The sequence below is a fragment of the Nomascus leucogenys genome, unplaced genomic scaffold (assembly GCF_006542625.1).
Source record: "Nomascus leucogenys isolate Asia unplaced genomic scaffold, Asia_NLE_v1 Super-Scaffold_391, whole genome shotgun sequence".
In the NCBI taxonomy this organism is placed as follows: Eukaryota; Metazoa; Chordata; class Mammalia; order Primates; family Hylobatidae; genus Nomascus; species Nomascus leucogenys.
This window is the reverse complement of record NW_022097988.1, coordinates 544,685-572,665: the sequence shown is the minus strand read 5'-3', so window position 1 is coordinate 572,665 and position 27,981 is coordinate 544,685. Positions and strand designations below refer to the sequence as shown.

Genomic DNA, 27,981 nt, shown 5'->3' with positions numbered 1-27,981 from the left:
TGTAAGCTCCGCCTCCCAGGTTCATGCCATTCTCCTGCCTCAGCCTCTCCGAGTAGCTGGGACTATAGGCGCCCGCCACCACCCGGCTAATTTTTTTTTTTTTGTATTTTTAGTAGAGACGGGGTTTCATCATGGTCTCGATCTCCTGACCTTGTGATTCGCCCGCCTCGGCCTCCCAAAGTGTTGGGATTACAAGCGTGAGCCACCGCGCCCGGCAGAGAGAACTAGTTTTCATCTAGCCCGTAAGATCAAGTGGCATATGTATGCTATTTATGTATTTGTGTTTTTTATTGTGGGAATCTTCAAACATTCAAAATTAGGACAAATAAATGAATACAATAAATAAAATGAATTCATTTATCATCACTAGATTCACTAGTCATCAATACATGCCAATCTTGTTTTACTTATTTTCTTTCCCCATCCCCTAGCTATATAAAATTTAAGCAGGCAACACATGAATAGGTCTCTATTTGAATTTAGTATATCATAATATTACAGTAAACTGTATAATGTTCTTAATTTTTAACCTGTTTTTCCTACAACAAATCAAAACATGACTTGGGGAGATTTTCGTAAATATTTTTGAGGAGACTTTTAGAGAAAATGTAAAGCTACTTGGTAGATTTTTGAGAAACAGTTTCAGGAATACCTCATGTTTTGTTGTCTCTTTATTTATAGATTTTCCTAGAGCAGGGTATCAGCATTAGATAGCAAATTATTGGACCAACTGCTCTCTAAATAGAAAATCTTTGCTCTTCTGTCAGAACTCAGTAGCAGAACTTTTCTGATATTGTTTGACTTAGCCTAAAGAGGTGCCTGGAGTGTAAAATTTAAGAAGACACTCATTCGCAGGTGCCAACTCTGTACCTCACAAGCCTGAGAACAGAGTGCCTCCTTAGTTTTGTGCCTGGAGTGCCTCACTTGCCTTACTCTTGTCCTGGCCTTGTTACACATACCCATATTAAAATCATTTTTTGAGCTCTTCATTCTTATTTTAGTGAAGAACTGAAAAGTTTGGGCTTAAGAGGTAGCCAACACCATAGATACATACCTATTTTTGATTTTGAATTTATGCTTTTCATCTCAACTGTATTCCCTACTTATTACCTTAGAGTATTACAACTGTCATTAGAACACTCAAATTTAAGTGCCTTCTATGCCATGCACAGTGGTAGAGACTTTTACTTATAATGTTTCACTTAGTTCTCACATCTGTCCTTGAAGCAGAGGTTATTCCATGTTACAGGTCAAGAAATGTTTACTCAGACTGAAGAACTCTTCCTAAAGTCGTGCAGCTAGTAGTGATGTAGCTAGGATCCCAACCTAGTTCTGAGTCCCAAACTCCATTGCTGGTTACTACCCTCATGGATGAATGTATACCATAGAATTTAGGCCAGGTGTGGTGGCTCATTACTGTCATCCCAGCAGTTTGAGAGGCTGAGGAGGGTGGATCACCTGAGGTCAGGAGTTCACAACCAGCCTGACCAACATAGCGAAACCCCATCTCTACTAAAAATACAAAATTAGCTGGGCCTGGTGGTGCATGCCTATAATCCCAGCTACTTGGGAGGCTGAGGCAGGAGAATCGCTTGAACCCAGGAGGCGGAGGTTGCAGTGAGCTGAGATCTCATGCCTTTGCACTCCAGCCTGGGTGACGAACAAAACTCCGTCTCAAAAAAAAGAAAAAGAATTTAAATGTGTATGTGCGCAAACACACACACATTCAGAACTGCTTCATTTTCTCAAAGTGTTTACATTTTTGAATACATAAAGACTGAGTTATCTGAGCACTGCTTCATTATAGAAGTCTCAAAAAAGAAAAAAAAAAAAAGGAAAGAGACAAAAAAAAAAGAAATCTCAATCCTTTTATTCCAGTGATGGATATGAGTCCTTATTTTACTGCTCTTGAGGAGTGATTTTGTTCCACTTTTTCAGAGGCTGCTCCACATGGTGGCAGCACTGCACCAGCACGTATTAGATTCTCTTAGAAAAGAATTAATGCTTCCAGGTGGTTGTGCCTTAGTAGTTTTCTTGTAGCTCACTTCAGAAGGGCATCCTAGATTTGAAAGCACTAGAGTATCTGCAGAAATGACTTTGAAATCTTCTAATATGAGAGATAAATGTTGATCGAGAGCTGAAAATTCTTGGTGTTATGTTGACCTCGAGTGTGGTTCCTAGTGACACTGTGCCTTGCTGCAGGTAACAAAGCTTTACTGTAGTTTTGTTTCCTGTCTTTTGGGGAGAATCACATACGTCTTATTTTCCTGCAGTTGTTTTACCATTTATAGTTTAGTTGAAACTAACTTTTGATGAAAAGTTAAGAGAGAAAGGATGAATTTAGAAGTAAAAAAATCTCACTCTATTAAGTCCTAGCTTTATGTTCATGTTGTTTAACTTACCCAAGTCTGTTTCCTTTCCTGGAAGATGAAGGCTACTATCTTAGAGAGTTGTTTGGATTATTCATTGAGCTTTTGCATGAAAAGCGCCCTGTAAAGTGCTTGGCTTATGGGAGCTCATAAGTGGTGGCTACTACTGTAATTATGAAGTAGGTATTAGGCAGAGGTTAACATTATTGCTACAATATTAATTTAAAAGGTTCTGATTCCTTTAATATTTGTTCAGACTATCTGTTCCAAGGGAATTAGAGTTAAACTTGTCGTCAGATGTGGACCTTATTAGTTCATTATTTTGAAGGTAAACCTCCATCCAGAATAAGGAAACATTTTAGAGCTATAGGGAAATAGCTTTTGTGGTTTTTTTTACAAATGTCACAAGTATATATTTGCAAGAAAATGTGTGTCTTTTTGGTATGTGACTTGTTTTATTGAGATACGCACTTTTGAATGATAGTATTCTCTAGCTTCCTTACTATGGTTTTCTTTTTTGCTCCCAGAGGCATTTAGGGGTATTACAACTTCAGTTAACTTACGTATATTAAAATTTGCAACTCCAGAGATGCTCTTGACAGCCCCACCACATGTGCTTTGCTTTTTGTTTTTATTTATTTTAAAAACTTATTTTTTATTTTTTGAGAGACCTGGTCTTGCTCTGTCGCCCAGGCTGGTGTGCAATGGCTTGATCATAGCTCAGTGCAGCCTCAAACTCCTGGGCTCAAACAGTCTTCTTGAGCAACTGGAACTACAGGCATATGCTACCATGCCCAGCTAATTTATTTTATTTTATTTTTTGTAGAGATGGGTCTTGTTTTGTTGCCCAGGTTGGTCTCAATCTCCTAGCTTAAAGCAGGCCTCCTGCCTCAGCCTCTCAAAGTATTGAGATTGTAGGCGTGAGCCACCATGCCTGGCCTGCTTTTTGTCTTTCTGGGTTCAGTCCTCCTAAGTCCCTTTGGCTTACTGCCTAGCCCCTTTGATCTTCATCTTCCAGACCGTCTATCACTCTCACAGCTGCCCATGAGAATACCTATGCTTCATTGTTCTGTCCTCTGCAAAATTACAAACTGTTGAATTAGTAAAAACAAAAAAAAAATTTCTCATTTGTTAAGTGTTCTGCACAAGCAGCATGCTCTCAGAATAGCCTCAATTCAGGCCAAATATAATCTTAACAAAAGTTATAGTTAAACTTCCAGCTTCTTTTAATTTGAACTTTTGCTTGAAAACCATTTTATGAAAAATAACATTTTTCTTCTCAGAAAGCAGTATGTATTTTGACTATGTGCTAGCCAGCACATAGACACAGTATGGGATTATGGTGGTGGTTCTCAACCAGGAGTGATTCTACTCTCCAGGGACATTTGGCAATGTCTAGTAACATTTTTTTGGTTGTCAAACCTGATGGGAGGAGTGCTAGGGGCATATATTGGGTAGAGTCCAGGGATGTTTTCAACATCCTTCAGTGTACAGGACAGTCCCCCCACAACAAAGAATTATCCAGCAGTAAATGTCAGTAATGCCAAGGTTGTGAAACCCTGGATTATGGAAATAGCATTGAGGCTTTAGAGCCAGAGTGGCTGCTGTTTGAGTCCTGGCTTGGCTGCTTACTAGAAATGTGGCTTTGAACAAGTTATTTAAAATGAGCTTCAGTTGTCTTATATGTAAAACTGAGGTAATAATGCCTATTTTAGTGAATTATTTTGAAGATGAAAGAATAATGTATTTAAAATTTTAAACTTTGCCCGATATATGGTAAATGCTTAATAAACTGCAGCTATTCTTGAGGAAGTAGCCTAACATTATTCACCTTCCGGTTGTTGTAATCTTCATTTAGGCATTAGGAAGTTTACTTGTGTGGTGATTTGATGTCAACCTAAGATGATAAAATATTGAAAAATGCCATCTGTCTAGATCTCTTTCTAAGCTCAAGGAAGATTTTCATCAGAATATATTTGGTATTCATATAGGCTATGTTAAACTGTCTATTAAAGGTAGGCCCAGAATGCATAGAAAAACTTAAGGACTTCACATAATTTAGTACGTTAATTATAGGATTGTTGTTATCCTTAAATATATATTAGTAAGTAACAATTACAAAATTAAAATATTATACATAAATTTAAAATGTATAATACTTTTCATATCAAATGTCCATGAAGAGGTTAGAGCTGGTAGAATTTTAGGCACGTATGAGAATGTCAGTATGTGGTGAGCACTTGATAAGAGTAACATTGAAGGTAATATAATCAGTCTGTATCTGAGTTCCCCAAATTGTGTTTCATATTAAAAAAAGGAGCTGCTGTTAATTTCTGCAGGATTGAAGTTTGGGTAAGTGGAATCATTGGGGGCTGCTTTGATAATGAGGCCAACTTCCCAGCTCTTGAATTTCCCGCCAGTTGGTCTGAGTGTATTTCTGTCTCTGCTTATAGAGAAAGCAAACACTTTTTGTTTTCCTTTTGTAATGTGCTTTGTGGAAATCATTTTCTGTGTCACTTTTTAAAAATAATTTCATCGTTTTATATTATTATGAACTTAGGTTTTAAAAAAATACCTTTTTTTTTTTTTTTTGGAGACGGGGTCTCGCTCGGTCGCCCAGGCTGGAGTGCAGTGGTGCGATCTTGGCTCACTGCAAGCTCCACCTCCTGGGTTCACGCCATTCTCCTGCCTCAGACTCCCGAGTAGCTGGGACTACAGGTGCCTGCCACTACACCCAGCTAATTTTTTTTGTATTTTTAGTAGAGACGGGGGGGAGTTTCACCGTGATAGCCAGAATGGTCTCGATCTTGTGACCTCATGATCCGCCTGTCTCAGCCTCCCAAAGTGCTGGGATTACAGGCGTGAGCCACTGCATCCGGCCAAAATACCTCATTTTTTAGAGGAACAATTTTAAATTTATAGAAAAGTTACAAAGACAGTACAGAAAGTTTTCATATACCCTTCAGTCAGTTTCACCTGATGTTAACATCTTATGTAACCATGGTACATTTGCCAAAACTAGGAAATTAGCATTGGGATGTTACTATTAACCAAAGTAGAATTTCACCAGTTTCAACACTAATGTCCTTTTGCTATTCCAGGATTCAGTCCGGAATACCGAATTGCGTTTAGTCACTTCCTTTTGTAATGCATCAGTCTACTCTGTTTGAAGGTAGCTCAAAAACAGAAAAGTGCTTTACAACCATGAAGTGGCATTTTTTATCCAGTCACCATAGCATAGTGGTTGAAACTCAGGCTCTAGAACCAAAATAGACTTGGGTTTGTATCCTAGTTCTGCTATTCCTTAAACTTGTGGTGTCTCTAAATTTTAGTATCCTCATCTACAAAGTGGAGATTACAAATAGTGCTACTATCGTAGGATTGTTATGAACATTAAAGGACAGAGGGCTTGCAAAGCACTTAATACTGGTCCTCATATGGAGTAAGCCCCTAATAATAATAACAACACTTTTTTTTTTTTTTATTTTAAGAGACAAAGTCTCGCTCTGTCGCGCAGGCTGGAGTACAGTGGCACAATCTCGGCTCACTGCAACCTCCATCTCCTGGGCTCAAATAATTCTCCCACTTCAGCCTTCTGAGTAGCTGAGAGCACAGGCACATGCCATCATGCCTGGCTAAGTTTTGTATTTTTAGTAGAGACAGGGTTTCACCATGTTGGCCAGGCTGGTCTTGAATTCCTGACCTCAAGTGATGTGCCTGCCTCAGCCTCCCAAAGTGCTGGGATTACAGGCGTGAGCCACCATGCCCAGCAGAAACATATATTCTATATTGTACAGTGATTGTAGTGCCGGATATTAATAATTTTAGAAGGGTTAGTATTTCAGTGGCAAAATTTACTTTTTAATTTTATAAGATTAAAATTTTAAGGTTAAGATTAAAACTTTTAGGTTGAAGAATTTTAACGATTAAATTTTTTAAAGCTCTGAGGGCAATTTACCCACAAATGAAGCTAAATCTACTAAGAGTACACTTACTACTTTTACAAGGTAATTATTCAAGGGTGTACGTTTAACGTGGTTCTCAACAGCAACTTCCTGAAAACTGGATCTGTTGTGTGTTGTTTTGGTGGTTTACCAGTAGATTAAGGCTCATTTGTCACTTTAAGATGACCTCAAGGCTGTAATTTGGCTGGGGAATACTTTACTCTCAGAAATGGGGAGATCATAAGTGGTGTGATAATAAGTGTTTTATTTTGTTCAAGTTGCAGCTTGCTTTAATGAATTTTAGGGACTATGGTCCAAATAACTGTGATGGTTAGGGGCATGCCTTTTATTTGTTTATCAATATTTATTTGTGTTTTGGCTTTGAGAGTACTTGAATTTTGTTAAATCATATCTTAAACCACTTAAGTAACGAATTTTATTTTTTGTAAACCTTGTTACCATGTAATCAGACTTTCTTTTCATAATGAGATGTGTTGGCTCACTAGGTAGTTTTACCTCTCATTCTAAGGAAGAAGATGGGGAAAAAATGGAATATTCTAGATTGTAATGTAGCAGGCATATTAACAGTTAGCATTCTAGACAGTGTTTTGGATTAAAGTATAAGCCCTAAGTTTTACTTGTTTGACCGATACTGCAGTCATTGTCTCCTTGAGGAGATAATAATGACTGAAACTCTCAGAACAAATATGTTGTCCTGTGCCTCACATGTCATTTGAGGTCATTCTGTAAAGGAGATAGCAATATTCTAAACCATTGCTAATTTAGAATAAAAATATGTAAACTACTTGTGTATTTCCTCATAATAGTTTTCGTCAGTTACTCTACTGCTTTCACTTTATTCAAGTCTTCAGGGATACCAGCCAAAATAATTGTAAATTGAGCAGAAAAACTGAAGCATAAATCTGTTCATAGTATGTGACGTTGAAGGTCATTGCTGGAAATCAAAGTCCTGTAAATAGTAATTTACTTAACAGGAAGAAGTCACTGAACTGGAAAATGGTAAGTTTCTTAGGCTCCAAGGCCATGAAAATGAGTGAAATTAGAGTGCAGGGTGAAAATCATTTTAAGGGACAGGGAAATGGGTGAGAGATTCCTCATAAGTGAGCTTATGTGTGTGATATTCCACTCCCAGTTTATATCTAGATTTCCCTTGAGAGTCCTTTTTTTTACAGGGACATTTTTATTCTAACCATACCTACTGTACCAGCTCACTCCTTCTTTAACAAAATGAGGTCAAATTTATTATCCGCAACTGCTGCATATAAGACAGGTATAGATCATAAATCATATTTTATAGCTAGGTAGTAAATCTTTGCCTCTTTAAGTACTGTCAGGATATGATTATCTCTGAAATATATAAAGTAAGAAGAATACATTTTTCTCCTTGTATATAAATCTGCATGTCACCTTTGCTGGAAATAATTTTTGGATTATATTATCCTCCCCTACTCTGAATCCTCTTTCCCTTCCCTTAGTTGAAGTTCACAAGTCTTGGAAGCTCTAAAAATGCTGGAGACCAAGTATTAGTACTCAGACACTGGAATCAGATGCAGACCTTGAGTTCAGATTCAAGCAGGAATCCCTTTCTTCTGGCTGTGTTGACCCTAAGCAAGTCACTGAACTTCTCTAAGTCAGTTTTGTTATCTGTAATAGGTGGCTTTTAGTAGCAGCTGCTTCAGAGTTGTTATGAGGATTAATAGCACAAAGTAAGTGTTCAATACATTTTAGCTATTCCAGTCTTTTATCTCTGTAAAACTCATTCTATTAGTATAATGTAAGTAAAAATACAAATTGCTTATCGTTAAAAATTCAGGCTGGGTATGGTGGTTCACACCTGTAATATTAGCACTTTGGGAGGCCAAGGCAGGAAGATTGCCTGAGGCCAGGAGTTTGAGAGCAGCCTGGGCAACATAGCGAGACCCTGTTTCTATTTAAAAAAAAAAAAAAAAAATCAGCAGACTCCACAGGTCCATAAGGAAATATCATATTGAAGCGAAATCTGTAATTACGGCAGAGAAAGATTTGTCTAGGATTGAGTATGATTTTACACATCTACATATGCTGCTTTTATATATATGTGTTTAATATCTATATCTGTAAAGTATACATAATTGGGTTAGCTCTTTGAGGGGATGTGAGGGGTGGGGAATGTTTAGTTGCAGTCTCCCCAAGAATAGAATTTACCATAATTGGGAGGCAAGATGAATAAAGGATTTTTTTTAGTTTTTTATTTTATTTTTATTTTTTTGGAGACAGGGTCTCGTTCTGTTGTCCAGGCTAGAGTGCAGTGGTGTGATCTTGGCTTACTGCAACCTCTGCCTCCCATGTTCAAGTGATTCTCGTGCCTCAGCCTCCCGAGTAGCTGGGATTACAGGTATGCACCACCATGCCTGGCTAATTTTTGGTATTTTAATTAGAGACAGGGTTTCACCATGTTGGCCAGGCTGATCCCAAGCTTCTGGCCTCAAGTGATCCACCTGTTTCAGCCTCCCAAAGTGCTGGGATTACAGGCGTGAACTACCGTGCTCAGCAAAGGATTTATTTTTTTAATGCTGTAGATGTGTCCCTTTGTAACCTAGATGCCGACTTTTTATAAATCAACTTGTGCTGAGGAAGCTCTCTTAAGAAACCCTATTTGTAGGCCAGGTACCTTATGGTGGCTCACACCTGTAATCTCAGCACCTTAGGAGGCCAAGATGGGAGGACTGCATGAGGCTAGGAATTTGAGACCAGCCTGGACAACATAGTGAGACCCCTGTCTCTACCAAAAAAAAATAATAATAATTAGCCAGGCATGGTGGCATGCACTGTGGTCTCATCTGCTAGTTCAAGATTACAGTGAACTATATGATTATGCCACTACACTGTAGCCTGGGTGACAGGCAAGACCCTGTCTCTTAAAACCAACCAACCAAACAAACCCCAAAGAAATCCTATTTAAAAATTCATTTTTAAAGCTAAACTTTCTCTAGAAACTCCCTTTTTTGGCTGGGTATGGTGGCTCACATCTGTAATCCCAGCACTTTAGGAGGCCAAACTGGGAGGATTACTTGAGACCAGGAGTTCAAGACCAGCCTGGGCAATATAGCCAGACCCCATCTCTAAAAATATAATTAAGAAACTTGACTGGGTGTGGTGGTACAAGCCTGTAGTCCTGGCTACTCAGGAGGCTGAGGTGGAAGGATCACTTGAGTCCAGGAGTTTGAGATTACAGTGAGCTGTGATCAGTGCCACTGCATTCCAGCCTGGGCAACAGAGTGAGACCCTGTCTCTTTAAAAAAATGCAATTTTTTTTCTTGGAAACTCTAATTTTTCTGAAATGGTAGCTAAAAGACCATTGTTCTTTTTGTGTCACTATTTCTTAAGAGAAATGCCAATTTTTTGGCAGGAGAAGTGTTACACATAGTTGTGTTAACAGTTCTAAATCAAAGTAATAGTTCAAATGAAAGAAGCACACCTTTGTCTTAGTATACAGGCGAGTCAAGGCAGTTATTGTAAGGGTTGGATTTGTTCTTCTGTGATATTATCGTCTAGAGAAGACTGGAGGAAGAGGAAGTGAATCTTAAGTTTCAATCTATTATTTTTAAAGTTTATTTTAAAAACTAAACAATATATGTTCATAGTACAGAATTCCAAAGAAACAGTATAAACATTGACAAGTGAGTTGTCCTGTACACTCTAGCCACTCAGTTGCTGTCTCAAAGTCAGTCTTTTCCTTTAAGATACTTTAGATTCAGTGCAACTGGTTTATTTTAAGTCTCATTGAAGAGTGAGAGAAACTCGGCTTACGGACCAGGAAAACTGGGAGTGCTGCCTGGTGAGCCTGTCTCAGTATGTTGCTGAAAATGTAACAGTCTGACTGTGGAGATTAGGAGATGAAAGTGTAGAGATAGGATGGAAGGAACTTCAAGAAATTTTAGAGAAACATTAGAGTTTTGGTATAGAGGGGTAGGATAGCATCTCCTCTGGACAGTCACCATTTGGCAGTGATCTCTCTCATCTGTGCAGGCTTTGCTAAACAATCCTCTAATCTGATCTTTCTGGATCCTTAAGTTAGACTTACTTTTCTCCATTTCGTTTCTTGTTTTAATGTCATGATAAGTGGCAATTGCCTATTTAAACATCAGACCATACACTTATTTAGGTGCATTATACACTTGGTTTAATTTCCAGTTGCCTATAATAACAGAGGATTTCTAATTGCTCATTCTGTTTAGTATCCTTCTATCTCTCCCCATTGCTGTTTTTAATTCTCCCTATTCTCTCGTTTTCTTTGTCTATATTTCCTATTACTAGACCTTATATTTAATCTTTTTGTTTTTTTAAACATGAAAAGGGTTTCACTGACAGAAGTGGTAATTTATTTCAGACAACTGGTGACCAAGACTGGGCATGTGTTGGCAGCAATAAATCAAAACAGGCATTTGGCCTTCTGGTATGGTATTTTGATCCTTTAGACTATAATAAGGTCAACTAAGTACGTTGTGCAAGGGAAATAAAATATCTTTCTTGCACGTGAAACACATAGAAGGGATTATTATTTCTCTCTTTATGGCTTTTCTCATGCTTGATGATAGAGTTAGCAAACAAAAATTAAGTCAGAAAAGAGCCTCATACATGTTACCATCCAGTAGGTGGGCTAGATAAGTTTTCCTGATTTGGCTTAACAAGAATAAAATAGTATATCTGTAACCATATTTACCAAGTGAGTCTTTGATTTTTCATCTTAGCATCTTTGTTCTGATCACCAAAGTATAGCTTGAGATGATTGCATTTGTGGCATCATTGTCCTTTACATAATAATGGATATTGTTGTAAGTATATTATTTGTTAAATAAATCACATTCTCTAGACATTTATCTTCTAGATAAAATCCTATGCTGGGATAATCTGAAGATTACACAGATGATGTGAATACTAAAATCAATAGCTAGATTGTAGTCATTATGTTTCTTCCCTTGCTAACAAAATGATAATCATACAATTCTTAATTTCTCAAGTTTTTATTAAGGGACTTCAGTAGGAACTAACAGTGGTTTTACATTTTTGAGAATATTTCCAATATATATATATAATTGCTGAAGCTGTCTCCTATCACGTCTCATTTATACTTGGAGAATATTTATTTATTTTTGAGGTGTAGTCTCGCTCTGTCACCCAAGCTGGAGTGCAGTGGCGTGATCTTGGCTCACTGCAGCCTTCACCTCCCGGGTTCAAGCAGTTCTCCTGCCTCAGCGTCCCGAGTAGCTGGGATTACAGGCATGCACCACCATGCCTGGCTAATTTTTTATATTTTTAGTAGAGACAGGGTTTCACCATGTTGGCGAGGCTAATCTCGAACTCCTGAACTAAGTGATCCGCCCATCTCAGCCTCCCAAAGTGTTGGGTTTACAGGCGTGAGCCACCATGCCCAGACAACTTATACTTGGAGAGTATTTATATTCAGCCTCACTTTGCTAATCTTTAGTCAGCATCTGGGAGCCTCACTGCAAAACATGGTCTTAAATTTACTTGTACAGGGCCACAGTATATAGTATTTTGTATGTATGTATTTTTTTTTTTTTAGTATTTTTGCAACTTTTAAATGACTTTAGGTGTTCTTCCATTGTAGATTTCTTAGAATTAATTTGTAATTTTGATAAAGTGTTGACTTTTCTTCCTGCAGCTAAATGGATTCTCAGATCTATGAGTCAGGATACAAGTGTACTTTCTAGTATAAGGTAGCAATTTTTCATCCGGGCACAGTGGCTCACGCCTGTAATCCCAACACTTTGGGAGGCTGAGGCAGGCAGATCACCTGAGGTCAGGGGTTCGAGACCAGCCTGGCCAACATGGCAAAACCCCATTTCTACTAAAAATACAAAAATTAGCTGGGCATGGTGGTGTGCACCTATAGTCCCAGCTACTTGGGAGGCTGAGGTGAGAAAATCCCTTGAACCCAGTAGATGATGGTTACAGTGAGCCGAGATGTGCGCCTACTCGGAAAGAAGGATACATTTGAAATACTGTATTTCATTGAATCTTTAATGCCACTGATTATAAGATGTATTATTATTTTCTGTATTACTAAGAAAGGAAAATGCTTCCTATTGAACTGACAGGCCATTGATTATAAAATGCAACCCAGTTTCAAAGTTGTTAATGTGAAAAACTATAGCTTACACTTGATGAATTATGGTAGTATAACCAACCACCTTAAATTTACATAAGGCTTTGTAGAAAGCACTTACACATATGTCATCTGATCTTATCCTTAAACTAAAACTAATCTGTGAGGTGGATTAAATTATCTCGTTTTCAGATGAAGAAACTGAATTTCACAGAGATTACATATTCTCTCAGCATCGTATACTAGTGAACTAGGGTCTCAGGCCCACATATTCTTACTCTAAGACTCGTGGTATGATTGATGGTGTCACCTGCCCCAAACCCATACATATACAGCTACACAACTATAAGATTATTTGGCCTAGATTTTTCTCTCTGTTGCCTAATGTACATATTTCATATTCAGACTTTGCCACTTTCATATGCTGTTCATATGTCTTGATGTTGAAAGTTTTGAGTGCCGTTAACACGGTTAATGTATGTTTTACTATTAAATAACGTGTGACTCTGCTAATATATGAATTGTTTTAATTCTGGGTTGCCTTACCAGTATATATAATATCATTGGTGGTTTAATATATGTTTTGAAGTGATTTATTTGTTTCTATCTGACTAGGCAAAATGTTCAGGAATGGTTATGAATTGAGATCCGTGAAATGATCCAGAGAAGGCTGATTAAGTGTTTGTCTATAGCTGTACTGCTCTTGGTGAATCAAGGTCATATCCCCATCTTTTCCAGGTGGTGGCTAATGCTGTAGCGGCATTATCTGAAATCAGTGAGTCTCACCCAAACAGCAACTTACTTGATCTGAACCCACAGAACATTAATAAGCTGCTGACAGCACTGAATGAATGCACTGAATGGGGCCAGATTTTCATCCTGGACTGCCTATCTAATTACAACCCTAAAGATGATCGGGAGGCTCAGAGGTCAGTCTGTTTTCCTGGCTACTTTCTGGTAGTCTTGCCTGATTCAGTAAGTTCTGGAGTCTGCTATTAGAATAAATCTGTTGAGGAAGGTCAGTGGCTTCTGGGGTAGATATTGCTATCTCTAAGGTATTTTCTCACTGGATTTAAGAATATTTTAGGTGGTAGAATAAATTATGCAAAATTGTTTCTAAGAAATGTATGTTTTTCATACAGTTACTTCTGCTAAAATCTCTCTTATCGTCTTACGTTTCCCATGCAACAGTTCTTGGCCATTTGGCCAGCAAAGATTATTGAGTATCTCTCTTTGGGGTGACAGATTTTTTATTCTATTAGATACATAGAAAGTGGCTTCATATTAGTTATTGAGCTGACCTGTATATATAATTCAGTATGAGAGAGAGTGTGTTAAAGTCAGCAAAATATATCCTGCTTCCCAGTAGATATGGAAACCATGTCAGTCTGAATTTGAAGATTTTAGAAGGCACACCTAGATTGTTCTGCTCAGCCTGTTACCATGTAATGTTGCAAATTTTCTTTGGTTATTAGAAATTGACTACTAAATTTCATCTACGTATACATACATTTTAGTTTACAAAGTTGGAATTATCCCTAATTTTTATTGAGCATTTTGTATATGCAGGCACTATATTAGGCAAAGTACTTCTGAAGAAATGTTGGCTCTTCATTAAAGTTGGTATATTTTAATTATGGTATATAAGAACTGGTCTGGCTGAAGCTGATTTCCAAGCTCCTAGAATGTAAGTGATCTTCACTTATCTGGGAAATTGTCCCTCTAGACTGAACTAAAGCTCACTCTGATAGTTTCTTTCCATCACTGAAAGTACAAATATAGTCTGGAAATAACTTTACTGAGAATTTTATTTTCTTCTGTTGGCCATTGACATCACATTCATTCATTCACTCAGCAAATATTTATTAAGTGCATACAGTGTGCCAGGCAGTGTTCTAGGCCCTGAAGATACAGCAGTGAACAAAGTCATGGCCCTTGGATCACTTATTCTGAAGGATGGGGGTAGGAATATATATAATATGTATAGATAATATAATATATAATATGTATAGATAGTATAATATGTAATATGTGAGATGGTGATAAGTACTAACAAGAAAGTAAAGTAGAGAAGAAATCTAAGAAATGCTGGGCATTTGGGGGTGAGGGGTTGTATTTTCTTTTTAAAGGATGGCCAGGGAGGGCCTCACTGAGAAGGTGGCATTCATATAAAGACCCAAAGGGAGTCAGGAATAGGAGGAAGAGAGAAGCACAGCCTATTTATCTTGTTTCTTTAATACAGTAAGTTAGCTACTCTTATTGCCCAAGCTACCAAAATTGGATTAATTTCTAAAGAACCCTCAACAGATAATTAAATATCTACCATTTTATGAGGCATGTAAGTGTAGGTGGCAGGGGCTAGGAGAGAGGGGAGACAGGAAAATATAGTAGTGGTGTCCTGCTATTTAAAAAACAAACCCACCAGGCGCAGTGGCTCACGCTTGTAATCCCAGCACTTTGGGAGGCCGAGGCGGGCGGATCATGAGGTCAGGAGATCGAGACCACGGTGAAACTCCGTCTCTACTAAAAATACAAAAAATTAGCCGGGCGTAGTGGCGGGCACCTGTAGTCCCAGCTACTCGGAGAGGCTGAGGCAGGAGAATGGCGTGAACCCGGGAGGCGGAGCTTGCAGTCAGCCGAGGTCGCGCCACTGCACTCCAGCCTGGGCGACATAGCAAGACTCCGTCTCAAAAAAAAAACAAAAAAACAAACAAAAAAAACAAACCCTTTTCAGAGAGTCCCCTATTCTCATTATCCTCAAGAGAGGAGGTTGGATTGTTTTCCCTACCAACCTGCTTCCTTCTGTATCTTACAATGAAATCTTCAGCCACAACTGGGTTGCTGTCTCTTCCTATGAAATAACTCTCAGAATGCTTAATTTGACTTCCTATAGGTTGAGTAGAAATGGGCTGAGAGACAGGGAGCCCTAGCATAACATGGGGAGACAAAGAGGACTATAAAACAAGAAGGTAAATGGTGTGAGCTCAAGTGTCTTGGGTATTGCTGGTTTCTTTCCAGTTTGAACATCCCTTATTGCTGGTTTCCTGAAGTCTTCTCATGTCCCTGCTCTGCCTGTAGTTCGCTGAGAATGAGGCTTCTGCATTACTGGATCCCAGTTTTACCTAAGCATGGAGCTTTGACTTTTCTAACTAATTCTTTAATTTTTTGATACTTGGGCCATTAGACTCTGACATATTACCTTATAGAATGAATTCAACAAAGAAATTATAATTCATGATATTAATTTTCATTCTCCGCCCTCAGCATCTGTGAGCGGGTAACTCCCCGGCTATCCCATGCCAACTCAGCAGTGGTGCTTTCAGCGGTAAAAGTCCTAATGAAGTTTCTAGAATTATTACCTAAGGATTCTGACTACTACAATATGCTGCTGAAGAAGTTAGCCCCTCCACTTGTCACTTTGCTGTCTGGGGAGCCAGAAGTACAGTATGTTGCCCTGAGGAACATCAACTTAATTGTCCAGAAAAGGTTGGGAAATAGTGAAGTGTTGATTAAAGTGTTTGTAATTTTTGCATTAAGCTTAATAATGTCAATGTTAATTAGGCTAGTGTTAATCTCTTTTTAATATATGGAAATGAAAATGTTATATGGCAGAAAAGCTTGCTTGCCTAGCACCAGGAGGCTAACAGTTGATATCACATTGTTTTTATAATAAATGCCATGTGTTGCTCCACAGTCCAGTTTGTTTTCTGAAGGGTCTCTTTCTGATATACTGTCTAGTGCCTGGTTGATATGGTTCAGGCTGTAGTTTAGAGCCAGATTGTTGTTGTTCTAGCAGTTCTTCATGGCAACATGTGCCCTGATGCTTAAAAAGGGTAAAAATAATCTGCCAAGTGGAACTGATAAGAATAGGGGCGTATAGAGGAAGTTTATGCTTTTTTTTTTTTTTTTTTTTTGCCTGAGTGGAGCGAGAGGAGAGCAGAGAGGCACAGATTAGGTATTAATACAGTCTCAGAAGGGTATGTCAGTATATGCCTTCACCTTCCTTTCTTCTGTTTCTGTGTACCCTAGGCCTGAAATCTTGAAGCAGGAAATCAAAGTCTTCTTTGTGAAGTACAATGATCCCATCTATGTTAAACTAGAGAAGTTGGACATCATGATTCGTTTGGCATCTCAAGCCAACATTGCTCAGGTCAGACTTTATGCAGACTCCGGTTGATAATGATTTAGCTCTTAAGGTCTGGCCTTTAAAGAAGCTAGGCTGTGAGATTGCTATTTGAGAATCCTTAATGATTAACCACTTCCTGGATTTAACAGGTTCTGGCAGAACTGAAGGAATATGCCACAGAGGTGGATGTTGACTTTGTTCGAAAAGCTGTGCGGGCCATTGGACGGTGTGCCATCAAGGTGGAGGCAAGTGTCTGATGGTAGTTAGGATCACGTATTGGGGATTCTGAGAGTTCTCTTCACTTTTTTCTTTAAAATAATTTTTAAGTTTATCAAAATAATAAAGCACACAGTTTAAATGTTAAGGAATTTTTAATGGAAAGCAGCTGTCTCTGGTTCCTCCCTTCCTTACCTAGACTCTCTTCTCAGAGGGAATAATTTTTAACTCTGATTTTGCTTTTAGTTATTCTTTTGATTAAAATAAGTCCTCCATATCCATGAGTTCCACATCCGTGGATTCAGCTAACTGCGGATCAAAAACATTCAGGGGAAAAGAAAAAGGATGGTTTTGTCTGTGCTGAACATGTACAGACTTTTTTTTTGTCTGTATTCCTTAAACAATATAACAATTATTTACATAGTATTTACATTGCATTAGGTATTATAAATAATCTAGAGATGGTTTAAAGTATACAAGAGGATGTGCATAAATACAAGTACTATACCATTTTATGTAAGGCACTTAAGCATCCATGGATTTTGGTATCCACAGGGGCCCAGGAACCAATCTCCCATGGATTTGGAGACATGACTGGGCTGCCATATCTCTAAATAATATTCTTGGCTGGGTATTCTTGGCTGGGTGCAGTGGCTCACACCTGTAATCCCAGCACTTTGGGAGGCCAAGGTGAGAGGACTGCTTGAGCCCAGCAGTTTGAGACCACCCTAGGCAACATAGTAAGGCTCTATTTCTACAAAAACTTTTTTAAATTAGCTGGGTGTGGTGGCACACAACTGTAGTCCCAGCTACTTGGAAGGCTGAGGCAGGAAGATTGCTTGAGTCTGGGAGGTTGAGGCCGTAGTGAGCTGTTATTGTGCTACTGCACTCCAGCCTGAAACCTTTTCACTCTGGGTGATAGAGCAAGACCCTGTCTCAAAAAAAGAACAACAATAATATTCTTATGCTATTATTTATTAATTTACCTATCATAGACTTTTTCTGTTAACTATCTGCTATAAGAAGTTTAGTTCATACACCCACCATTCCCACTTCTGTCTCCTATTTTCCAGTGTAGTTACATAATGAAGGTTTTTGTTCCTATATCCATTATCATGGTAGATTGAAATAAAATGCCTTTGTTTCTTATTCTGTCAACTGTTGGCTTGCAAAATTTATGCATATTATGACTGCGTAAATATTTAGGGCCAATCTAATGCAAATGATTACATTTTCTTTCTTACAGTGTCTTTTCTTTTTCTGGAGGTTTTTTGTTTTGTTTTGATTTTTGAGACAGAGTCTCACTCTGTTGCCCAACCTGGAGTGCAGTGGTATGATCTCGGCTCACTGCAACCTCTGCCTCCCGGGCTCAAGCGACTCTTGTGCCTCAGCCTCCTGAGTAGCTGGGATTACAGGCGTACGCTGCCACACCTAGCTAATTTTTGTATTTTTAGTAGAGACGAGGTTTCACCATGTTGGCTGGGCTGGTCTTGAACTCTTAGCCTCAAGTGATCCACCTGCCTCAGCCTCCCAAGGTGTTGAGATTATAGGTGTGAGTTACCACACCTGGCCCTGGAGTTTCTTTAATTGCCTTTTTTTTTCTTGCATGTGTGTCTTTATCATGCCCCTATATTATTCCTGTTCCTTAAGCATAATATCAAATCTGTAAACTTTCTGTTGTCTTAGACCCTTCTCTTTTGCAGTCCTCTGTCTTCTTGTTTGTTCTACTCTGACTGATTGCTTTTCTGGCTTCTGCACATCATTCCATACAGCCTCCCTATTTCTTGTTATTGGTATATTTTTCCTTGCATTACTCTTTTTGTGGTTGCAATAGCTGCTTGAATCTCTGAGGATATGAATGATTCGATTTTTGTTTCTGCACTTTAATTATTGGATATTTTTTGGTGATGATTGCATATCTATACATATAATTTTTTAATTGAGATGTATACCATGCATACAGTAAAGTGCAGCTTGTTTCTATTTAAGAATGAGGTAACAGAAAAGTTGATTAGGACTTCTATATACATAGGCAGGGCTGTCGACTATCAGGTTTCTGCTTTAGGGAAGGGGGTTCATCTTTACATGGAAGACCTCTTGAAGAGCCTGTCTGGTCTTAGAGGGCAGATTGGTTTCTAGCTTGGCTGCCGCCTTCCGGTAAGTATTATGGGCTGTAATTTATATTGCCCTGCTTCATCAGTCAGCAGTCCTCCATTTGTTTGTCTTCATTCAGAAATTTGTTGAAATTAACAGTGGCTTCTGTTCACTGTTTTTATGGGTTCAGAGCCCAATGTTTGTTCTTGCTACTTGATTATATGCAGTTCTGCCTAGAGTCAGAGGGTTGGACCATATGATTTCTCAGGAATACGAAAACAATTTGTACAGTATGACCAGTACTTTACAGGAACAAAAGGAGGCAGATGTGTGTCAGAGAATCTTCTATGAAATACCTGTTCCTAATTGGCCTTCCTTGTTTTTTTCAATTTAGTGCTGCTTCATGTAGTTTCTGTTGATAAATCATTTAATAGAATGGCTGTTACAGCAAGAAGTTAGCTAGTCCTGGGTTCTGTTCCTGGTTCTGCTAGCTCACTTGATTCAGATATTTAATGTTTCTCTTCATTGGAGAAATGGGAAAGTCTTTTTGTTGGATCTTGATATGTTAACATCGTTTTTATTACCACTATCACCACACGTCACAACTTGTTTTTCTTTTCTTTTTACGTTAACATATCTTACTGGCCGTCTACTTAGATAATTTTCATTTTTATCTAATAATTTCATAATTATCTACATAGATAATGTAGATAATTTTCAGAGAGATTTTGGTAGCATAAGAGTAAGGTGGTTTTGTTCTCTTCACTGGTGTACATAGCCATCTTTTCCACAAGACTGCCATTGTCTTATGACCTACCTCTCTGACAAAGCCATAAACAGTAATACAAAAATTATATCTTATTCTGAAGTTGAGACTTTCTAGACCTGGAATTACTAGAAAGTGTTCTCAAAGCATCTAGATTCCTCAAGGCTGTTAGTCATGTATTGTGACTAATGGAAAGGTTCTCCATAATCTTCTGGAAAAGACTTCTGATGGCTTTCACTTCTTCCTTTGACTAAGCGTGCTTTGGTGGGAGTATGACAGGATGTGAGGAATGAACTTTCTCAAGAAACTTAAGGTCACCCTTCAGGAATCCTGGCTTATCTAGTGCTGTCATCTCAGATTACCCGGATTTACCTTAGAACTTTTCCTATAACTGTTTCAGCCGTGAAGGTTTTCAGTTTGACAGAGTTGCCAAGCCAAGCAGTATCAGGAGAGGCAATGATTGCCTGTTGCACTAACTCATCCATGGGACAAGAATCAGCAGCATAAGAATTGTAATGAACTTTCCTTATAGCTTTGGGAAGCAACAAGCTGTTGAGCAAATAAATAGCACTGAAAAGGCAATCCTATGGTGCTATTTTTTTGTTCAGTAACTTTTGCCTATTTCTTTCAGGAGTAAACAAACTCCTCGTCCTTTTCAGTTTTAAAAAGGAGAGAGGTTAAGGCACTAGGTTAAGACCAGGAGTTCTTCACTTCCTAGTCTTCTGGTTATTTTGTGTTTACTATTTCTAGTTTTTATATATTAGAATAAAATACTGGTTTGTGTGTCATTTCTTAAAGACAAAAAATATATTTTTCCTATTAGGAAAACCGTATTTGTTTACTATATATAATTATAGAACAAGTTAAACAAAAAATAGGGTACCCCGCTTTCCCCGCCTTCTGTTTCACCCTCTCAGATATGCAGTGGACATAATCTGGTAGACGTCATTTTGTATCGTTGTTTATATAGTGTTCTATACAAAGATGTATTTTTTTATAAAAATGAAATCATTCCACAGATGCTATTTATTTACTTTGTTTTATCCTCTACTTTTTTTTTTTACTTACTAGTAATATCACGGACATTGATCCACGTTATAAAGAAAAATTTATGTCATCTTTAGTTTCTGGTTTATAGACATAATGTGTGATTACTTGATAACTTACTGAATTTGTAACTTTATCCCTTATTATAGGACCTTAAAGTTGTTTCTACTCTTTTTCCAGATGGTGGTATAAGGAGTATCCTTGCAACTAAATCTTTGAACTCTAGTTGAAGTGAACATTTTTTCATAACAGTTATGCTTATTAGCCATTTGGGAATTGCTCACTCATGTCCTATGCACCTTTTTCCAATATGTTATCTTTTCCACATAGTTGTTTTAAAGTCTTTTGTAACTGGGATGTTAACCTTTCTTTTAGTTAGCACTTATTTTCCTAGTTTGTTGTCCTTTAGATTTCTTCTGCTTTCTTGATGCACAGAAGTTTAGATTTTTGTATCAGCTTTTCTCAGTCAGTGTTTTTCCTCAGTGGCACACTTAGAAAATTGTGCTTCACCTAAAGTTATATAAAATTCACTAGTTTTTTTTCTTTTTACTTCTATGGCAATGATTTTGTTTTATTTGTTTTTTGGGGGGTGGTGGGGAAATGGAGTCTTGACTTGTCACCCAGGCTGGAGTGCAATGGCGCAATCTCAGCTCACTGCAATCTCCACCTCCCGGGTTCAAGTGATTCTCCTGCCTCAGCCTCCCAAGTAGCTGAGATTACAGGCATACACCACCACGCCTGGCTAATTTTTGTATTTTTAGTAGAAACAGGGTTTCACCATGTTGGTATGCTAGTCTTGAACTCCTGACCTCAGATGATCCACCCCCCTTGGCCTCCCAAAATGCTAGGATTACAGTAAGCCACTGTGCCCAGCCCTTGTTTTATATGTTTAAGGGTAATTTTAATCAACCGGGAAATAATTTTAGTGAAAGATATGAGTAGAGTGGATCAAACACCAGAACAAATTGTTCTTTCCTTACTGTTATGAAATGTTGTCTTTATCATATACTGAGTTTTGTATGTATTTCTGTTCCTGGACTTTTTGTATATACAATGATTGGATGTTTACTTCTGTTCCTCTGCCATACTGCTTTAATGGTAGCTTTTTTTTTAATCAAAAGCAGTATGGTTGAGATGATAATTTTCTTTGAAAATTAATATCCCTGACATAAATATTTTTCAAATGTTTATACATCATGAGTAACATCCTTTTATTTGTATTCATTTTAATAATAATACTAAGGATTTACTAAATATGAGCTTTATATCAAGCACTGTGCTAAGCACTTACTTGTATTACTAATTTATGGCAATTCAATGCTTACAGTGGCCCATATTCTACATACTACATAATTTATTAATATAACAATTATAATATTAATAAATATAGCATATTTAAATTTTTCCAACTGTTTTGCTGTTGCAATAACAGCAAAGGAATTAATAGCTGAAAATGAATAAAATAGAGGACATAAACAGAATCAGAAGAAGGACAAAACTACATAAAAGACTGCAGAATTGGCCGGGCACGGTGGCTCACGCCTCTAATCCCAGTGCTTTGGGAGGCCAAGGTGGGTGGATCATGAAGTCAGGAGATCGAGACATCCTGGTCAACATGGTGAAACTCCATCTGTACTAAAAATACAAAAATTAGCTGGGCCTGGTGGCCCATACTTGTAATCCCACCTACTTGGGAGGCTGAGGCAGGAGAATCGCTTGAACCAAGGAGTCGGAGGTTGCAATGAGCCGGGATTGTGCCACTGCACTCAGCCTGGTGACAGAGCGAGACTGTGTCTCAAAAAAAAAAAAGACTGCAGAATCATTTCATGGTACAACAGAACCATCCTATATATGACCTCATATAAATGATCTCAAGGTGCAATTTTGTTTTTATTAAATTGCTTATAGTGGTTTAGATTGTTATAATACTTCTAAAGATTTTATTACAGAAATTTTCAGGTGTACAATAAAGTAAAACTGAATAATGAGATCTTGTGTAGTCATCATCCATCTTGAGCAAATACTGATATGTTAACTGTTTTCATTTTGTCTTCTCCCTTTTCCTCTTCCTTCACGTAGGTGGGATGCGAATACAAATCCCATATATCATCTTACTCAAGTAGTCCAGTGTGTATATCTAAGCGATAAGATACTTTAAAAAATACATTGTCACATTACCATGCCCAGCAACTAACAATAATTCTTAATTTTATTGAATATTCAGTCCATATTCAATTGTCCCTAATTATGTAAAAACGTCTTTTTTACAGTTTGTTTGTGCAAATGAAAATCTAAATATGGTCTGGGCCAGGCGCTGTGGCTCACACCTGTAATACTAGCACTTTGGGAGGCCAAGGCAGGCGGATCACTTGAGGCCAGGAGTTCAAGACCAGCCTGGCCAACACGGTGAAACCTGTCTCTACTAAAAATACAAAAATTAGCCGGGCATGGTGGCGCACGCCTGTAATCCCAGCTACTCAGGAGGCTGAGGCAGGAGAAATGCTTGAACCCAGGAGACAGGTTGCAGTGAGCCAAGATCATGCCACTGCATTCCAGCCTGGGCAACAGAGTAAGACTCTGTCTCAGGTCTGCACATTGCATTTGAATAATGTGTCTCTTAAGTCTTTTTACTTACTTATTTTGGTGCCAGGTATTGAAGGAACTAGGTCATTAGGCTTACAGAATTTCCCACAGTCTGGATTTGGCTGGTTGTACCTTAGTGATGCTGTTTTATCTATTCCTCCATCCTCTTTAGATAATTAAATCTAGAGGCTTGGTAATTTTCTTGTTTAGAATTTTTAGCAAGAATACCTATTGGGTGATTCTCTGTACTTCCTGTTGCATCTTATCAGGAGGCACATAATGGGGTGACCCATTATAGTACATTGTAATATATGATAGGCTGGTCCTTTACTTTTAGGATCTCTGTTCTGGTATCTCTCTCTTTTAAAAATGATCACTTATAGTTTCTGTACATTTGTTTTTTCACCTGTATTCTCTCATATTCTTTTCATTAATAAAAGATTAACAGATAAAACTCCATGTTATAGATTAATTATAGGCTATGGAAAATTGTTGTTTATCTAATGCCATAGACTTTTAAGTTTCATAGCCCCAAAATTGGTAAATTGTCGAGTACTACAGTTCTTTGGAGTGTTTTGGATCATGTGTAACTTTGAAAATGTAATGGAAGTTGTAGACCCACTCACTGGAAAATATGCTTGAAAGCTCCTACAAAATTTGGCGATTTCATTTCAATAGGTTTAAAGACACCCTCTGCTATCTCCACTCATCCATGAACTTCAGTTAAAGACCTCCTACTTTGGCTTATTCTTTAATTCTTATTCTTTCCTCCTACGATGGCTTATTCTTCTTACTTTTATCTCTTGGCTATCCAAGATGGGTGTGTGTGTTTCTCTCTTTCTGGACTTTTTGTATATACAGTGATTGGATGTCACTCCTACTCCTCTGCCATACCGCTGTAATGGTAGTTTTTTTTGGTGGGGGGTGGGGGCATAGTCTCGCTCTGTCGGCCAGGCTGTAGTGCAGTGGCATGATCTCGGCTCACTGCAACCTCTGTCTCCCGGGCTCAAGCAATTCTCCTGCCTCAGCCTCCCAAGTAGCTGGGATTACAGGCATGTGTGACCACTCCTGGCTAATTTTTGTATTTTTAGTAGAGACGGGGTTTCACCATGTTGGCCAGGCTGGTCTGGAACTCCTGACTTCAGGTAATCCACCCACCTCTCGCCTCCCAAAGTGCTGGGATTACAGGCATGAGCCATTGCACCTGGCCATAATGGTAGTTTTTTGTTTTGTTTTGTTTTTTGAGACGGAATCTCGTTCTGTCAACCAGATTAGAGTGCAGTGGTGTGATCTCGGCTAACTACAACCTCTGCCTCCTGGATTCAGGCAATTCTCTGCTTCAGCCTCCCGAGTAGCTGGGATTACAGGCGCCTGCCACCACGCCCGGCTAATTTGTGTATTTTTAGTAGAAACAGGGTTTCACCATCTTGTCCAGGCTGGTCTTGAACTCCTGACCTCGTGATCCAGCTGCCTCAGCCTCCCAAAGTGCTAGTGCTGGGATTTCAGTCATGAGCCACAGTGCCTGGCCTTTTGTTTGTTTGTTTGTTTTGTTTTGAGACAGAATTTTGCTCTTGTTGCCCAGGCTGGAGTACAATGGCGCAATCTCAGCTCATTGCAACCTCCGCCTCCCAGGTGCAAGCGATTCTCCTGTCAAAGCCTCCCAAGTAGCTTGGATTACAGGCATGCGCCATCACGCCTGGCTAATTTTTTTGTATTTAGTGGAGACGGGGTTTCACCATGTTAGTCAGGCTGGTCGCAAACTCCTGACCTCAGGTGATCCACCTGCCTCAGCCTCCCAAAATGCTGGGATTACAGGCATGCACCATCACTCCCGGCCTTGGTAGTAATTTTTTTTTTTAAATCAAAAGCAGTATGGTTGAGATGATAATTTTCTTTGAAAATTAATATCCCTGACATAAATGTTTTTCAAATGTTTATACATCATGAGGAACATCCTTTTGTTTGTATTCAATGGTTTCATTTGAACTGATTCACCTATCAGTTCAAATAATGAATAAAACTGTATCATATAGCTTGATATCTAGCCTGTAGTATTGCTTGGTCAAATTAAGTGCCTGATCATTTAGTTTAGTTTAGTTGATGCACCTGCATGTTTCAAAATTTTTATGTTGAGATGGTGTTATCGCAGAGATCATCTGACTTCTAATTTTTTGTATTTTTCTTCCCAGCAATCTGCAGAGCGCTGTGTAAGCACATTGCTTGATCTAATCCAGACCAAAGTGAATTATGTGGTCCAAGAAGCGATTGTTGTCATCAGGGACATCTTCCGCAAATACCCCAACAAGTATGTCCAAATACTTTTACCCCTCTTTCTCAAATTACTTAGGAAATGTTTAAAGCACTTTGAAATTGCCTAGGTAAGAATTACTCTTTTGAATGTTCCTGGTGATAATAGGATACTTTATTAAAAATAGGAAACATAAAATGGTTAGCACAGGGATTAAAACCTGAGTTTTCACTCTACTTTCTTTCTTTAGGAAGAATTGAAGCTCTGCCTGAATATGCATTGTCTATTGGCATGTTTTAAAGTTAACCAGATTCTTTGATGGCAAAGTTACTGTTAAATAGGATATTTATATATTCTAGGTTGTTCAGGCATAATCTCAGTTTATACCTGTTATCCAGACATAATTAATGATTGTGCACCTTTTCTTCTCAGAAATGTGTAAGTTTGGGTGATATATCATATAGCACCCTACCACAAAAGCCAGGAAGGGAACAGCTGTGCTATTCACTTTGCGTGTTACCTACTACATTGTGGAGAATTACAGAACATATAACAGATTATCAGTCTCATGCCTTTTCTGAAGTATTGTAGTTACTCTCATACAGATATAAAAAAAATCTACATTTTCACTTCACAAGTTTTTCAGATTGAGGCCTCTTAGTATATGAAGCAAAAATACTTTTTTAGATTGGATTTTTGAAAACAAGTAATTAAGGAATCTGAAAATGAAATAAAAGCAGGTTTTATAAGCATCTTAAATCTCATTTTGTCTTACACTCATAGAGATACCTTATGCCAAAGTTTCTGATTGTCTTTTTTTTGAGACAGAGTCTCACTCTGTTGCCCAGGTGAGGGCAGTGGTGCTATCGCAGTTCACTGCAACCTCCGCCTCCCGGGTTCAAGTGATTCTCCTGCCTCAGCTTCCCAAGTAGCTATGATTACAGGTGCGTGCCACCATGTCTGGCTAATTTTTGTATTTTTAGTAGAGATGGGGTTTCACTAGCCAGGCCAGTCTCAAACTCCTGACCTCAGGTGATCCATCCACCTCAGCCTCCCAAAGTGCTGAGATTACAGGCATGAGCCACCATGCCCGGCCCGCTTCTGATTGTCTTTAAAGATAATGTTAAATGAAGCAGCTTGTAGTAAGTTAGCTTAGTGTTGGGCTCAAGAATTAGTAGATATATTTTGGCAAGGTAGTGGTTTATTAAGCACTGTGTTTATTTTTAAAATTTTAGAAGTAGTTATTTTGGAAAGAGAACCACATACTTTTACTACTCTCCCAATAAAGAAGAGGGTCAGTTTCTAAACTTTTTTTGTTTTTGTTTTTGTTTTGAGACAGTCTCACTCTTGTTGCCCAGGCTGGAGTGCAGTAGCGTGATCTCAGCTCACTGCAACCTCTGCCTCCCGGGTTCAAAGATTCTCCTGCCTCAATCTCCTGAGTAGCTGGGATTACAGGTGCCTACCACCACACCCAGCTAATTTTTGTATTTTTAGTAGAGACAGGATTTCACCGTATTGGCCAGGCTGGTCTCGAACTTCTGACCTCAAGTGATCCGCCTACCTCAGCCTCCCAAAGTGCTAGGATTATGGGCATGAGCCACTGTGCCCAGCCTAAACTTTTTTTAATTAACTTTTTTTTTGTTTGTTTTCAGACAGGATCTCACTGTATTGCCCAGGCTGGACACACACCTGGGCTTAAGTGATCCTCTTGCCCCAGGCTCTCCAGTAGCTAGGACTACAGGCCTGTGCCACTGTGCCTGACATTTAAACTTATTAAGGGTGAAGATGTGTATCTGAACGTGATTGGTAGAGAAATGTGTCCATTTCTGGTTTATGGTTTATAAGGAGTTAGGACAGTTTACGTTTAAGAAAGCAATCAAGAGCCTGGTTTAATAAGTCAAAGTAGGCAGATACTTAGTTAAGTGTGCTATTTAGTTGTCCACATCTAATTTACTATACAGGGTCATTCTAATGGTTAAAACTACATTAGCCAAGGGGATGGATTCAACATGGTAAGCCTGAGAGAGCTATAGATATGTAAAAATAAATATTTGAATTACTTCTTTCTTTGGAGAAATAAGTCAGTGCAGGCACCTTTAGAAGAACTAACATAAAGAAAGATCTCTTTGGGGCTGGGCACGGTGGCTCATGCCTGTAATCCCAGCACTTTGGGAGGCCGAGGTGGGCGGATCATGAGGTCAGGAGATGGAGACCATCCTGGCTAACATGATGAAACCCCGTCTCTACTAAAAATATTAAAAAAATAGGCGTGGTGGCGGGCGCCTGTAGTCCCAGCTACTCTGGAGGCTGAGGCAGGAGAATGGCGTGAACCCGGGAGGCAGACCTTGCAGTGAGCCAGGATCACGCCACTGCACTCCAGCCTGGGCGACAGAGCAACACTCCGTCTCAAAAAAGAAAAAAAAAAAAAGAAAGATCTCTTTTATAAAAAGGAGAGATA

General features: G+C 38.6%; 1 protein-coding gene across 3 annotated transcripts in view; it reads left to right on the top strand.

Moving 5' to 3' along the window:
- The window catches only part of AP2B1 (adaptor related protein complex 2 subunit beta 1), a 134,245-nt gene that overhangs the window by 23,846 nt on the left and 82,418 nt on the right, over positions 1-27,981 (top strand). For all 3 annotated transcript variants that reach the window (XM_003281364.4, XM_003281365.4, XM_003281366.4), the window contains exons 6-10: positions 13,182-13,372; positions 15,708-15,929; positions 16,473-16,593; positions 16,719-16,814; positions 25,465-25,580. In XM_003281364.4, the coding sequence (XP_003281412.1) occupies positions 13,182-13,372; positions 15,708-15,929; positions 16,473-16,593; positions 16,719-16,814; positions 25,465-25,580 (746 nt within the window). The remainder of the gene's footprint in view (positions 1-13,181; positions 13,373-15,707; positions 15,930-16,472; positions 16,594-16,718; positions 16,815-25,464; positions 25,581-27,981) is intronic.